The sequence below is a fragment of the Panthera leo genome, chromosome B1 (genome assembly GCF_018350215.1).
Source record: "Panthera leo isolate Ple1 chromosome B1, P.leo_Ple1_pat1.1, whole genome shotgun sequence".
In the NCBI taxonomy this organism is placed as follows: Eukaryota; Metazoa; Chordata; class Mammalia; order Carnivora; family Felidae; genus Panthera; species Panthera leo.
In genome coordinates, this window is record NC_056682.1 from 80,418,808 (window position 1) to 80,435,439 (window position 16,632).

The 16,632-nt window shown below is 36.9% G+C and overlaps 1 protein-coding gene across 3 annotated transcripts in view; it reads left to right on the forward strand.

The window, feature by feature from the left end:
- Positions 1 to 15,322, forward strand: part of TTC29 (tetratricopeptide repeat domain 29) — a 255,129-nt gene extending 239,807 nt beyond the window's left edge. For all 3 annotated transcript variants that reach the window (XM_042935356.1, XM_042935357.1, XM_042935360.1), the window contains 2 exons: positions 14,733 to 14,799; positions 15,086 to 15,322. In XM_042935356.1, the coding sequence (XP_042791290.1) occupies positions 14,733 to 14,799; positions 15,086 to 15,116 (98 nt within the window). In that variant the 3' untranslated portion in view covers positions 15,117 to 15,322. The remainder of the gene's footprint in view (positions 1 to 14,732; positions 14,800 to 15,085) is intronic.
- The last annotated feature ends 1,310 nt before the right edge of the window (positions 15,323 to 16,632 follow it).

The following is a 16,632-nucleotide window of genomic DNA, read 5'->3' on the forward strand; positions in this document are numbered from 1 at the left end:
ACAAGGCAAAGATACCCTCTCTCTCCACTTCTATTTAATGTAGTACTAGAAGCCTTAAATATACCAAGTAGGCAAGAAAAAGTAATAAAAGGCATCCAAATATAAAGGAAGAAATAAAACTGTCACTATTTTCAGATGACATGATTCTGTATATAGAAAATTCTAAAGACTTCACCAAAAAACTATTAGAACTGTAAATGAATGCAGTAAAGTTTCAGGATACAAAAATCAGTATATAGATTTCAGTTATATTTCTATACCCTAATAATGAACTATCAGAAAAATAAATTTAAAAAAAAACAATCCTATTTACAATGGCATCAAAAAGAATAAAATTCCTAGGAATAAAATTAAAAAGGAAGATGAAAGATCTGTACACTTAAAACTATAAAACACTGGTAAAAGAAATTGAAGAAAACACAAATAAATTGAAAGATATTCTGTGTTCATGGATTGGAAGAATTAATGTTGTTAAAATGTCCATATTACCCAAAAAATTCTACAAATTCAATACAATCCCTATGACATTTTTCACAGAATGATAAAAAAAAATTATAAAATTTGTATGAAACCACAAAAGACCTCAAGTAGCTAAAACAACCTTAAGAAAGAACAAAGCTAGAGGCATCAGGCTTCCTGATTTCAGACTACACTACAGAACAAAAACAATCAAACAGTATGGTATTAGCATAAAAACAGACACATAGATCAATGAAACAGAATAGAGACCTTCCCAAATAAAGCTACATATGCATAGTCAATTAATTTATGATAAAGGAGACAAGGATATACAATGGAGAAAGGATAGTTTCTTCAATAAATGCTGTTGGGAAAAACTGGACAGCCATATGCACAGCCATATGCAAAAGAATGAAACTGGACCACTATCTTATACCATACAAAAATTAAAGTGGGCTGAAGACTTGAATATAAGACTAGAAACTATAATAGATGGTAAGCTCCTTGACATTGTTGGATCTGACTCCGAAAGCAATGGCAACAAAAGCAAAAATAAATGATTGGGACTACATCAAACCCCAGCGAAGGAAATCATCAACAAGATATAAAGGCAACCTTCTGAATGGGGAAGATATTTGCAGATCATATATCCAATAAGGGACTAGTATTCAAAATATATAACAATTCATACAACTCGATAACTGTAGCAGGAAGTATGACGGAGTTCCAAAAGGTGAGTCTACAAACAAAGTGCAGTTAAGTGAAGGTCCTCATACTCAGCGGGAATGAGGCCCCGACCCCAGATTGAAGCTTCTTTTTATTAGGATAATTGCTAAAGACTATGTGCATAAAGTCAGCTAAGTGTGTTAATCAATCTAATGGTTTAGTTTTTCAAGGTTGAATTTCGAGTTAATTGGTTTCTATAACACTAGGAAGGGTCGGGTGTGAAGGAGGATCCAGCCCAAAGTTAAAGGCTCTAGGCAGTCCTTGCAAGTTGCAGCCACATTCAGGTGTGTAAACATGCCCTAAGGCCTTTCACCTTCTCCAGCCCTTCCCTTTTGAAGTCTTTTCCTTTGATGCTTCCCTACTGCATCTCCCACAAATAACAACAACAAAAATCTGATTAAAATACAGGCAGAGAATCTGGATTGACAGTTTTCCAAAAAAGACATACAGGTGGCCATGGCACATGAAATGGCACGTGAAAAGGTGCTCAACATCACTAAGCGCTAAGGAAATGCAAATCAAAACCACAACGAGATATCATGTCATACTTATCAGAATAGTTATTATCAAAAAGACAAGCAATAACAAGTGTTGGAGAGGTTGTGGAGAAAAAGGAACGCTTGTGCACTGTTGGCGGGAATGTAGTTGGTACAGCCACTATAGAAAACAGTATGGAGGTTCCTCAAAAAATTAAAAATAGAACTACTACATGATCCAGTTATTCCACTTCTGGGTTTTTATTGAAGTAAATGAAAACACTAAATCGAAAAGATATCTGCACCCCTATATTCATTGCATCATTACTTACATTGCATCATTACTTACAATTACTTACATTACTTACATCATTACTTAGAATAGCCAACACGTGGAAACAACCTAAATGTCCATCAATAGATGAATGGATAAAGAAGCTGTGGTATATATACACAATGGAATACTACTCATTCATTAAAAACAAGTAAATCTTGGGGCACTTGGGTGACTCTGTCAGTTAAGCATCTGAGTTCAGCTCAGGTCATGATTGGCTTGGTTTGTGGGTTCAAGCCCCACATCGGGCTCTGTGCTGACAGCTCAGAGCCTGAAGCCCTTCGGCTTCTGTGTCTCCCTCTCTGCCCCTTCCCCACTTGTACTCTGTCTCTGTCTCAAGATGAATAAACGTAAAAAAAAAAAAAAAAACGGAAATCTTGCCATATGCAATAATGTGAATGGACTTTGAGAGTATTATGCTAAGTGAGAGAAAGTAGAGAAAGACAAATATTGTATGATTTCACTTATATGTGAAATCAAAACAAAACAAAATTCATAGATACAGAGGACAGACTGATGGTTATCAGAGAGAGCAGTTGAGGCAGGCAAAAAGGGCAAAGGGGGTCAATTATATGATGACAAACAGTAACTAGACTTATAGTGGTGATCATTTGTAACGTATGCAAATATTGAATTATTATGTTGTACACCTGAAGCTCATATAAAGTTATATACCCATTTTACCTCAATAATAATAATAATAATAACCTAAACTGTGTCAGTGGTAACAGTGAAAATTCAAACCTATTGAACTGAGCATTCTAAGAAAATTAATTTGTGATTAAACTGTAACAAAGAACTGCTAGCACACTGGACAAAGATATAAGCCTAAAAATCATGAGGCCTGTGTTTTGGTCACAACTGATTGTGACCACACAGGGCCTTGGAGCCAACAGTTGTTTGTTTGTTGGGTACTGAGCATCCGTCTCTCTTTCTTTGGTACTAGTGCCATAATCTCATCTGATAGAATAACTCCTTCTCCATATATACATCTTAGTAATCAAAATCCCTTAAGCTAAAGGGCCAAGGGATGGGCACATAAGGCCCATGTATAAGGCAAATTGGATCTTTTCTCACAGGATTTTGAAACCTGATCAAAATGATGTACAAAGTGGGATGGGACTGGAAGTTCTAGCCAGAGTAATTAGTCAAGAAAAAGGTATCTAAATTGGAAAGGAAAAAGCAAAACGATCCCTACTTGTAGATGACATGATTCTAAACATAGAAAATCCCAAGGAAATTTTTAAAAACTCAAAAAAATTCTAGAGCTAGTACACAAATGTGGCAAAGTTGCAGGATTACAAGACCAACACATAAAAACAGTTATATTTCTATAAACCAGCAGTGGAAAATCTGAAATGAGATTAAGAAAAAAATCCACTTACAATAGCATCCAAAAGAAAAAATTACCCAGGAACAAATTTAACCAAGGAAATGAAACACACACTGAAAACTATAAAACATTGATGAAAGAAATCTAAAAAGACATAAATAAATGGAAACACATCCCACGTTAATAGATTGGAAGACTTATATTAACATGGCAGTACTACCCAGAATGATATACAAATTCTATGTAATCCCTATCAAAATTCCAACAAACTTCTTGCAGGAATGGAAAAAGCAGTCTTCAAGTTCATATTCAATTGAAAGGGACCCTGAATAGCCAAAATAAGCTTGAAAAAGTAGAACAAAGTTGGAGGATTTACACTTGCCTATTTCAAAGTTTACTACAAAGCTACAGTAATCAAAACAGGATGGTACTGGCCTTAAGGCCAGACACATAAACTGATGGGATGGAACTGGCAAATTAGAAATCAACCCTCATATGTATATGGTAAATTGATTTGGGACAATAGCTCAAAAACTATTCCATAGGGAAAGAACAGTCTTTTCAACATATCAGCCTGGGAAAACTAGATATCGACATACAAAAGAAAACAATGAAAGTGGACCCTTACCTCACAGTATATACACAAATTAACACAACCTAGATCAAAGATCCAAATATAGGAGCTAAAACTGTAAATCTCTTAGAAGAAAATATAGGGGTAGTCCTTTCAACATTGGATTTGGCAATAATCTCTTGATTTTGACACCAAGAGCACAGACAAAAAAAAGAAACAGTAAATGGGAATCCATCAAAATTTTAAAATTTTGTGCATCAAAGGACACTATCAAAAAAGGGAAAAGACAACTCACAGAATGGGAGAAAATGATAAGGTTTGGATATCGAGAATACATAAAGAACAAATCAGCAAGAAAAACCCCAAACAACCCAATTAAAAATTGGGCAAAGGACTTGAATAGACATTTCACCAAAGAAGATATGCAAATGGCCAGTAAGCACATGAAAAGATGCTCCACATCATTAGTTATCAGAGAAATGCAAATCAAAACCCAAAATGAGTTATCACTTCACACTAATTAGGATGACTATTATCAAAATAATAGAAAATAGCAAGTGTTGGCAAGGACCTGGAGATATTAGAACTCTTGTGCATTGTTTGTAGGAATGTAAAAACAGTGCAGATGCTGTGAAAGCAGTCTGGTAGTGCCTCAAAAAGTTAAACATACAATTACCATATGATCCAGCAATTCTACCTCTAGGTACATACCCAAATAAATTAAAAGCAAGGACTTAAACATATATTTGTACACCAATGTTCATAGCAGAATTATTGACAATAGCCAAAAGCCGTAAACAACCCAATGTCCATCAACAGAAGAACAAACAGAATATAGCATATACATTTAATGAAATATTATTCAGCCTTAAAAAAAGAATGAGATTCTGACACAGGCTACAACATGAATGAATATTGAAAACATTATGCAAGTAAAATAAGCCAGACCAAAAAAGAACAAATATTGTATGATTCCACTTTTATGAGGCAAAGTTATAGACAGTAGAACAGAGGTTACCAAGAACAGCAGGGTGGGAAGAACGGGGAATTGTTTAATAGATACTGAATTTCTGTTAGGGATGTTGAAATGTTATCAAAATGGATCATGGTTATGGTTTCACAATATTGTGAATGCATTTAATGCCACTGAATTGCACATTTAAAAATGGTTAACATGATAAAATTTATATTTTGTATATATAGAACAATTTAAAAATCCACAACCAGGAAAAAAATATAGTAATGACCAGCTCACATCTTTAATTTGTCAGAGTCTACCTTCAGGTGACAGTAGACAATTGAACACATGGATAGTATAAGAATTTTACAATAATATACCTTTGTTTCTCGCCCCCCCCAGACTTTCCACTATTGTTGTCATACATTATACTTTTACATATATTACACTTTTACATATATTGTAAATCCCACACTACGTTGTTATAATTTTTATTCTGTCAAATATTATTTGAAGAAATTTAGTAATTACAAAAAATCTTTCATCTTTTACTTGCCATATCTAACATTCTTCATTCCTTAGCATAGGTCCAAATTTCCATCTGGTGTCATTTTCCCTCTGTCTAAGGATTTTATCATTTCTTACAGTGCAATCTGCTGCTGATGAATTGCTTCAGCTCTTGTCTGTCTTAAAAGTCTTCGTTTTGTCTTCATTGTTGAAATATATTTTTACTGGGTATGGGATTCTGGGCTTGACAGGTTATTTTTCTTTTAGTACTCTAAGTTTCTTGAGCTTAGAGTTTGTTGAACTACTTAGATCTCTGGGTTTGTGGCATTCATCAAGTTTAGAAAAAATTTCAGCTGTAATTTCTTAAAGTATTTTTCAGTTCTTTACCCATCTCCTTCCAGAACCTCAATAACGTTTATAAAGGGCTACCCAAAACTTTACTGCAACTCTGTGATATTCTTCTTATCTTTTTAATTATGTGCCTCTCTTTGTTTTGTTTGGGTAGTCTCTACTGCTCTGTCTTCAGTTTCGCTAATTGATTTTTATTATACCATCCATGTATCCACTTAACATTTTTAATGTCTAAAATACAGTATGTCTGGGGCACCTGGGTGGCTCAGTCAGTTGAATACCTGCTTCAGCTCGGTCATGATCTCACAGTTCCTGGGTTTGAGCCCATCATGGGGCTCTGTGCTGACAGCTCAGAGCTGGAGCCTGCTTTGGATTCTGTGTCTCCCTCTCTCTCTGCCTCTCCCCAACTCATGCTCTGTCTTTCTTTCTCTCACTCAAAAATAAAATAAAAATAGATTAAGATAAGAGTTATGTCTTTGTTCCAAATAACAGTTATGTCTTTGTTCCAAATCCTAACAACAGTGTCAGTTTTAGGTTATTTCTGATTGGCTGATTCTTCTCCTCGTTATGCTTTTTTTTGCATGTTCTGTAATTTCTTATTAAATGCCAGATATTGTGTGCCTTAAATTTTGATCACATTCCTTTCTGGTAAACTGAGAGTCTGATCAAAAGAGGGGTCCTATTAAAACAAAAACAAAAACAAAAACAAAAGGCCCAAAATAGTGTCACTTGAGTCAGGCCAAGTTACTAAATCCAGGCAGTTTCAACCTCCTCCACAAATATAAATTATAACCTATTGATCAGGAATTTTCTGATAAGCACCAATGAAGAAATTTGTTACATGGGCCCTTTCTGCCTGCCAAAAGAAAGTTGAGGAAATCTGCCTAAGACTCCTTGCTCTTACCCTTCAGGGAGAGTGACTTGGCCTGCAACAGTCCTTCCTTTTCTTTTGCTTATAACTTTCTTGCCCCTCTCTCCTTCTATTAAAAACCTTCCATTTTGTGGAAGCTCCTCCCTCCCCTCTACTTGCTAGATGGGATGCTGCCCATTCATAAATCATTTAATAAAGCCAATTAGATAATAGATAAATAAATAAATAAATAATAAATAAATAAATGCCAGATACTATAAATGGTATCCTTTTTTGGTACTAGTCAGTTTTGTATTCTCATGAATATCCTCAAGCTTTGTTCTGAGATGCAATAAAGTTCCCAGGTATTGCCTTTGTGATCTATTGGGTGGGGTCAGAGAAAGATTAAATATAGGGATATTTTTCCCCACCTCTGAGGCAAGACCCTTCTGAGTACTCTGTCCACTGCCCCATGAATTATGAGATTTCCCAGTCTGGCTGGTGATAACAGGTAGTATTCCTAGCCTTTTGTGAACACACTGTGTACTGTCATTCCTGTCCTTTTGGGTTGTTCCTTCCCCAGCCATGGGTAATTTCCTTACGTATATGCTCTGATCTGTACTTTGATAAATCCTCGAGGGCAGCCTCTGTATACCTCCAGAATTCTCACTGTATGCAGCTGTCTCCTCTACAGAACACTAGTTGCTAACTCTTGTGGCCTTGGTTTCCCCAGACTCTCTCAGCGCCATCTCCTCAACTAAAGGAGCCCACTGAGCTCTTCCTGAGTTCCCCTCTCTAAGTTATGGCATGGAAACATACTCAAGACAGTAGGCTGAGCCGTTGTAGGGTTCATATCGTTTCCTGTCTCTCAGGTGTCACTGGGTTTTGTTGTCTGATGTCTAGTATCTTCAAAATCACGGCTTCATATTATTGGTGGGGAAAGAAGATACTGTGATTTCTGTTACTCCATACTCTGTAGGGGGGAAAATGTTAGATTTGTAATGTAGTATCAATAGGAGAAATAAAAAGAACTGTATGAAGACATCAGCACTGTGTTTATCTTGAGAAAATATTTAGGGGCGCCTGAGTGGCTCAGCCAGTTAAGCATCTGACTTCGGCTCAGATCATGATCTGATGGTTTGTGAGTTCAAGCCCCCCATTGGGCTCTCTGCTGTCAGCACAGAGTCTGCTTCAGATCCTGTCTCCCTTTCTCTCTGCCTCTCCCTCCCTGCGTGTGTGCATGCTTTCTCTTTCTTTCAAAAATAAATATTAAAAAAAAAAGTATTTAGTGTCTCTACAGGCTGATTCACCTGAATCAGATACTTTCATTAAAAGTCCAGATATCCAGAAGAAGAAATTCAGTATAAGTCTGTGTCAACATGGTAACTTCAGTGCTTCACCAAGGTCTAGCTCCATTCCGTTGATTTAAAATAGTGTTAGGAGAAAAGAACCTATAATTTTGAGTTAGAATATACACTTGATCCTTGTATAAATTTTAACAAGCTTCAAATATTAACAAATGCCTTTGGAAAGGGAATTACTATATACCAGAACCTGCAAATGAAAGAACACATCTCACTTTTTGACACTTTAGAGAATATGCCCAAACTTGTAAGAAGCCTCCTGCCTTCAAAGTTAATATCTTGACTTTTTCTTCACAGGTATAGAATAACCATATCATGATTTTCTACTTCAAAACACAGAACAGATTATCTTTTTGTTTACTAACAAAAAATAGGAAAGTATTGCCAAGAAACGCACATGTTTTTTGGTAGAGTGAGTAACTCTGTTCATGGTAACATGAACCAGTAACTCTGGTTCATAGAATTTTTTACACAACTATAAGATGAGAAGTGCCATGAATGACAAGCCAATATTACCAAAAATCCAGGGGAGGAGAGAAAGTGGAAAGGAAAGGGAAGGAAAAAAGCACCAAGTCATATACTAACATCAATATGCTGACACTGCAATCATGCTTCACATGACTAATTGATGACATTTGCACATGGGATTATTAGATGCTATTTGCCACATGCCCACACACACCTCAAGATTCATTCTCCCATTTTATCTGTTCTGTGTCCTTGGAAGACTGACTTCAGACTACATCTCACAACTTCACTTGCCTTCTGGCTTCCTGGTTTGGATTTATCCAAAGGGCATCACCAGCAGGAAATCAGAGGTTAGGAAGGTGGAGAGGTCAGGAAATTGTTCCTCTGTTCTGAGGAACTGAACTGAGGCTCAGTTCTGACAGCTGTGATACTCTACAGCTGCTGCTTCTAGCTTCTATTGGGAGACCCCTTTTCTTAAATCTCCATTTCTCACTCAGGGTGCAATAACATCCTCTTCCCCTTACCTTTCAGCCCCAGGGAAAGGTATGGCATCCCTCTATTATGAGGCACTGGGTGCCTCATCCCTTGTCAGTTCTTAGCCCTGCCCTCATCTCCCAGTGGTCCCTTCATTAAAGTCTCTTCCAAATCCCAGTTGAATGTGCCATCTGTTTCCTCCCGCTTGATACTCTGTCCTTCTCTATTGTATCAACTGGGGTGACTGAAGACAAGCAAGTACAAGAAATATTAGGAAACTTCCACTTGCTGAAAAGTTCAGTTGATTAGAGAACAATGTTAATGAGGCTGAAATTAGTGTCTGGCTGTGCTCCAGGACCACAGGCTGTATCCCTGACCAGCCATTTTACACACCATCAGTTACAAGGAGGACCATGCCAAAAAGGATACATGACTCTGTGCCAATCCCTCAACACTTCTAGGAGCATAATTCAAAAACTAGCTGTTCATTGAGATAGCTTCAAAATCATCTTTGTTCCCCAAAGATAGCTTTGGTAACGTGGTTCTAATGAAAATTTTTTATAGATTATTTTAAATAATAAGACCATACCTGTCAATATTTTTGTCAAGAAAATACTTTCGTTTGCTTACTAATCTGTAGCTAATTCACAATAACATAGGTGAAAAGTCAAGCTTATTGAAATATGCCTTATATTGGTAATGGGATTCAGGATTTATACAGATATATATTTAGCTCATTTCTTTAAACTTTTTCAGCTATTGTAACTAAATAAATGAAACTACACAACCGTTGTTTAAAGAATAAATAGTTAAAATATTATTTGAAGTGATTTTCTGATTATCAAGCGTAAATGACAAATTTTCCATATATATGCATATTTCCTCCAAACAAAACACTTTTCTCCTCAGTACAGTTGCTTTTACAAAACCATGTTGTAATTAGTTTACATTGTGAATGTACTATCATATTAATATTGCTATACTGAGCTTACTTCCATGGTGTTAATTTTATATGATTTGAGTACACGGAAGGAGACACTTTGTTCCCTTTGCAGAATTCAGTTTCTGACACTCTCTACTATCAGCAAGAAAGAAGTACTATTTCTACTAAAATTAAACCTATGACTTTAAGTAAAATGTGCTGAAATACTAAAGCAAAATATAATTTTATCATTAATGGTATAATGCTAAGATCACCCATAAGATATAGGCATTTTTATACATAGTATTTATTCTTAATCACTTTCATAAAATGCAATCTGAGTTTTATTTTTTAACAAAACCTTTTGAGTCATTTGGATAAGGTCAACAGAAAGCACAATCTTTTAACATTAGGTGATCAACTTTTTGACAATAGCAGGGCCAGCATAGCTAATGGAATAATAGCCTGCAGGGTCCAGCTAAATATGATATACGAACGTAATCAACCTCTGTGATGACTATTCAGAAGTAATCCCTTTAGCTTTGAACTGCAACATATATTTCAACCAGGCAAAAACCATATGAAGAAATTCTCTGCAGACCACACTGATACAATACAGCCTTCATATGCCGCTCTATGTGCTTGCTGCTTATAGTGAGTTTTAAATTTAAGGTAATGACCACTGTATATTCATGTGAGCATACAATACTTTTGATTTGTTGTAGAAAGGTTGAATCCATTACCAGGGGTCTAGTCTATAAACCCTGACACAACCTTTATGTACGAGTTATTATTTACCCTTTTCTAGAATAAGGCCAGTAAAAATGTTAGTCATGTCAAAATTATAAAAATTCATTTACCTTCTCATTCACAAAACTACCAGTCAGTGTCTCCTCCATTTTATTTTGCACTGCTCTACTGGTAACATTTTTTGAAATCTCATTTACATACAGTATTATATGAAAATTATAGGCCATTGTTTTCAAGTAAAGGGATGGGATGGTATGTTGATTGCAATTCAGCATTTGCTGACTTACTCTATTGCTCTTTGGTATAGTATAGGCTAAGTGGAGGCATAAATAAGATTGTTTTGTTGCCCACCTGAGGGAATCTACCATTTGAGAGCCTACTATTAACAGAAAAGTGTCTGTTTCCACTGAAATGGTAGACAGTATAAGCAAATATCATGCTCTCAACTTTGTATTGGTTCTGATCTCCTTGTGGGAGTGATATTGGTCCTACTTTTCCAGCTTCCTTGTAAGTCTTACAGATCAAACACCACAAATCACATTCGAAGTCAAGCCCACAGCACAAAACCTAGGTTAGGAATCAAAAATGAGTGTTTTTGCAACAGTGTAACCAAGAACAAACAATCCCATGGTGTTCGCCTTATTGCAAATGAATAGAAATATCGGACACCTGATGAGTTCAGGTGTTCCCCTATATAAATTAATCATTGCTAAGGTTTCCTAGCACAGAGAGAGTGTGGATGTCTTTTATTTAAACTGGCAACTGTGGCCTAAGTTGAGTAAAAGAACAGCTACAGATACAGCTATTCTTCTCAGAGAATCTACTTGGGAAATATTCCCCCAAAAATCATCTTTCTTCAACATCTAGGGAGTGAATGCTGAAGAATTATTTGAGACAAACCGGGCATAATTTTAAACTCAGAAAATCCAGGAAAGATTTCCCCAGTTTAAGAGATGTTACATCCTGCCAAACCAAAGGGAAGGCTGAATTTAAGACATTAGATAGTATAAAATAGGTATTAGGAGGTTAGGATGTTCTATATATTGTGATGCAATGGAAAATATTAAACTGAGAAGCCCAAGGTAAAGAATGATAAAAACATATTACTTAAGGTAAAAGCTCAGCTCCTATTACAGAAAGTCCCCAAAGTACAGTAGGTTAAGAAGACACAAATTTGTTTCTTCCTTAATCCTGAAGTGAGCAGTCTAGATTCACAAGGTAGCTCCACAGGCAATTAGGGGACCATGATCTTCCATTTTATTGCTCCGCCATCCCCTAAGGCAGGGTTTCTCAATCTTGCACTATTGAAATTTTGAGCTAGATGATTTTTTTGTTGCTGAGGGGGCTGGAATATGGCTATCATGGCCATTGTAGGATATTTAGAAGCATCCCTGGCCTCTATCCACTGGATGCCAGTAGCACTTCCACCTATGAGTTGTGATGACCAAAAATGTCCCCAGACATTTTCAAAAGCCACCTGTGGGGCAAAATCACTGCCAGCTGAGATCCACTGGCTTAGAGTATTGTCAATGTCTGCATGTTAGAAACTGAATCATGGGGTAATGGCGCTATGTCTAAGATTAAAGAAAAGGAAAAATTTAATGGGGAATAAATCCTCACTGTCTAACACTCAGACCCAGGAGCAGTATGTATCATTTGTTTACTTTCACTGGTAAGAATTCAGTCATTTGGCTTCAACTAAGTATTTATTTGCTGATGCGGAAGATCTAATAGCAAAAAACAAACAAACAAAAAACCCCCAACAAACAAACAAACAAACAAACACAAAACCCTGATAAGTGGGAGACAGAAGGAATTGCTGGAGCCATGTCTTATGTGGGCAAGAGCTGATGAAGTCTAGTGAAGATGGAGTTAACCTTAGATGGGAGCGTAGTAGGTAAGATAGAGCATATAGAACAAAAACAAGTAGGTAAGTGTTAACACAGAGCTTGTGGAAGTTTCTTCCTATTGGCTTTTACTTCCTCCATGAAACCAGAAAATAAATCATCAGCTGAAAACAACGATCCAGTTGCAGGATTAGAGGTTTGAGAAAATAGAAGAAAAAGCTAAATAGTCATCTAGGAGAGTAGAAGAATGAATGGACCAAGAATGCTTAATAGGATAACCTGAAAGCATTAAAAGTCCACCTAATTTAAAGTGGGGTCTGGTTGTACATAGTACAGGAGAGGAATAGGGAGACAGTTGGATGTATCTAGGGTTATGGTTTTGTCAAGTGAGTATGACAAAGTGGGAAAAGGGTAATGAAGTCAGGCTATATGCAAGGGGGAGAATGATCATGGAACTCAAGTTAAATAAAGAAGGGAAAGAAGACATCAAAACGGAGAGGAACAATGAAAATGCAGCAGCATTGGAGGTCCCAGGGAAGTAGAAAAATTGCTGGTGTTGGGGTACTAGAGGGAGTGATCTAAAAGGATAAAGCTGGAAGTCAAGTAGTTGAATGCTGGCAACTGAATTTGAGGGGGGCTCGAAGTTACTGCTACTGGCAAAGTCTAAGAACGTCCATGGGAATCAGTGGCTGCAGTAGGGTGTGGGACCAGCTCGAAAAGAACCGAGCTCAAGGAATTAGGACCCAAGGTGAAGAATCTTTTGCATGTACATTTAAATTGCTAAGTTAAGAAAGTAGTAGCAAGGTAACAATAAGCCAATGATAAAATCAACTGAGAATGATCCCAGTTGTGGGTAGATCACAACAATAGTTGGTTGTATAAACTGATGACTGAGTTTTAGGAAGGGAAGGAAGGAAGGAAGGTGAGTGTCCTGAAAGAGAACAATAAAGTGTAAGGAGGACATCTGTCCATTTCCAGGTCCAATGGTAGCCAGACTGACAAAAAGAAAAACAAAAAAGGCTGCTGGGCTGGCAGTGTCCTTTGAGGGCAGCCATGTTTCTGTTAGAGCAAGAAAGTAAAGAGAATTTCAGAAAATGGAATGAGGATACAGTGGAAATGTTTCAGGAGTTGTGGTAGGAGATGGGGACAAAATAGGAAATGTATAGAGCCTTATTGAAAATAGAATACAGGGGTAGAGCCTGGATGGCTCAGTCAGTTGAGCGTCTGACTTCGGCTCAGGTCATGATCTCGTAGTCCATGAGTTTGAGCTCCATGTTGAGCCTGTGCGGACAGCTCAGAGCTTGGAGCCTGCCTCAGATTCTGTGTCTCCCTCTTTTTCTCTACCCCTCCCCTGCTCACTCTCTCTCTCTCTCTCTCTCTCTCTGTCTCTCAAAAATAAATCAACATTTTTTTAATTAAAAAAAAAAAGAAAATAGAATAGAATAGATACAGGAAATGAAAGGGCTCCTGGAGTCGGAGGCCTATGATAAGCAAGAATGTAGAGCATATTATTGGATTAGTCCCAATGGATTCAACTCAAAAGTTGAAGGGCAGATATGAAAAGATACGCCTATTAATATGTATACATTTCCTGTATCTGATTTAATTATTTGGATACTTTATATTGCTATCTAAATTAATTTTCCTTTTGACTATTGTTCTAACAAGTCATTTTGTCCCCCAAAAGGTGGCTATTCCAGTTGCCATTTTATGTATCACAAGAATTCTGTGGATTAGGAATTCAACCATGGTTTGGCTAGACATGAGTTGAGGTCACCCGATGGTGGTGCTCAGCTGACAGATAGGCTAGTTTGAAGGATCCAAGACAGCTTTCCTCACAGACTGGAGCCTTGGAGGGATGGCTGGAAGTTTGGACTCAGCTGGAAAGGTCAACTGGAGCATCTTCTATGTGGTCTCTCCAGGATGGCAGGATGGTAGGGTTTTTTATATGGTGACTGGCTTCCTCCAAAGCAAGCACCCTGAGCAAACCAGGAGGAAGCTGCACAGCCTTTTCTGACCTCACCTCAGAAATCATGAAGCCACTCTCTCCACATTCTAATGATTACAAAAGGGTCCAAAGCCTAGCCCAATTTCAAGAGAAGGTGAATTAGATTCCACCACTTGAAGATCATATTGTTGAGAAACATGTGAAGTGGGAGATATTGTGGCTATCTTTGACTAATATAATCTGCCCTGGTGACACAAGTAATACATTCACTTTGATCATTCAAGTGACCAGGATAGGTATCTCTGAAAAGAGACTCCCAGGTTCAAGCTCAATATAACTGTAAATTATATCTGTGATAAACCATTAAATTTACACATCTTTTTTCCTGTAGGAGGATCTAGAAAACCCACAATGGAAAGTTTGTATCAAATCCCAGAGAATTCGGAAGAACTCAATGGGTAAGATAAACCAAGTTAAAAGTTTCTATTGCATATACATTAGGCAAAATATTAAGCATAAACTGATTCTCCAAACACAAGAAGAATAATTTCATCTAGTACTTGATAATACTGAAACACTGTCTAAAAAAAATCACAGATTTACTTTTAAATGTTACATAAGGTTAAGTGTTTTTCATCTTTTAAGCCATGTCGGAAAATTAAAGAAAACAAAATATCTTTCAAGCAAATGTCTTTTTCTTTCTGCCCCAATATAAGATTAAATTTTGTAATTTATGTATTTCAGATTTCCAGATAATCGAAAAAATGAGACTTAAACCAGCTTTTGACTCAGCAACAAAGCAAGAAGAAATTTATCATGTCACCTTTGTCTTTGATAACTGTCATAGGAGTATGTTACAAATAATACAGATAAAGTTATAATAAAACTATGACTATGTTTAGATTGGATTTTGTATTGCAATGTACTACTACAAATTTAATCTAAAATTGATGAGAATAAAAAATGTATCTCAAATGCTTAGAACTATCAACAATTATTCATAAAACAAACTATAAATTTTCCTCTTATCCACTATTCCACAAGAAAAGTGTAATTATAGAATCAAATTTGGTTGTGTCTAATGAGAAAATAATTTTATTTTTTCTTTAAAAAAATTTTTTTAGAGAGAGTGTGCGAGTGGGGGAGAGGGGCACAGGGAGAGAGAGAATCTCAAGCAGGCCTCCACACTCAGTGCAGACCCCAACAAAGGGCTCGATCTCATGACCCTGGGATCATGACCTGAGCCGCAATCAAGAGTCAGACTTTCAACAGACTGAGCCACCCAGGTAACCAGAGAAAATCATTTTAAACTTAAGGAAATCTATACTGAATAAACAAGGGGAAATATTTATTAAATTTTCAGGAAGAAATTTCAACATAAGTGAAAGATTATAAGCAATAAAGACTATTATATTGATAAGCACTATTTGAAACAGTGCTTTACTTGTAAAAGAAACATCTGTTTCCTCTACTCACACCACTTGTGACACCAAATGCATGAAGTTTTACACACTAAGCAATTTTCTAATTCTCAGCAGATACTGACTGGGTGCCTTACACTTTAACTCAATTCTGACACTAACTGCCAGAAGTTAGCACAGATCCTAGATTAAGGAATCAGTTCTACAAGGATGTTTCCCACCTCAAATGCCAGTCACAAGTCCCAAGGTGTCAGTTATACTTCTGACTGGCTTGGCTACATCCTGGGAATTCCCACAACCCCCACTTGACTTCAATAATTTGCTATATCAGCTCACAGAATTCAGAGAAACAGATACTTACATTGCCAGTTTATTATGAAGAATATAATAAAAGATACAGATAAGGAGCCAAATAGAAGAGATACATTGGCAAGGTATGGGGGAGGGGGTGGAGCTTCCATCCCTTCCTGGGTACATCAACCCTCCTAGCACCTCTATACATTCACCAACCCAGAAGCTTCCCCAAATCCTTTCAGTTGGGGTTTTTATGGAGTCTTCATAACATAGGTATGATTGATTAAGTCAGCCTCCAGCCCCTCTCCCTCCCCAAAGGTCAGATGATAGGGCTGAAAGTTTCTAAACTCTAATCACATGGTTGGCTTCCCTGGCAACAAGACCCGATCCTTAAGGGCTTTGCAAAAGTCACCTCATTAAACTCTGGTGTAGATGAAAGGGGCTTGTTATGAATAGCAAAAGATGATCCTTTCATTCCAGAGCTATTTCAGGACCTGGGGACAAAAACCAAATATTATAACAAAAGATGTTCCTTTCACCTTTAACCAAATTTTAATTTATTGTATTACATAAGGA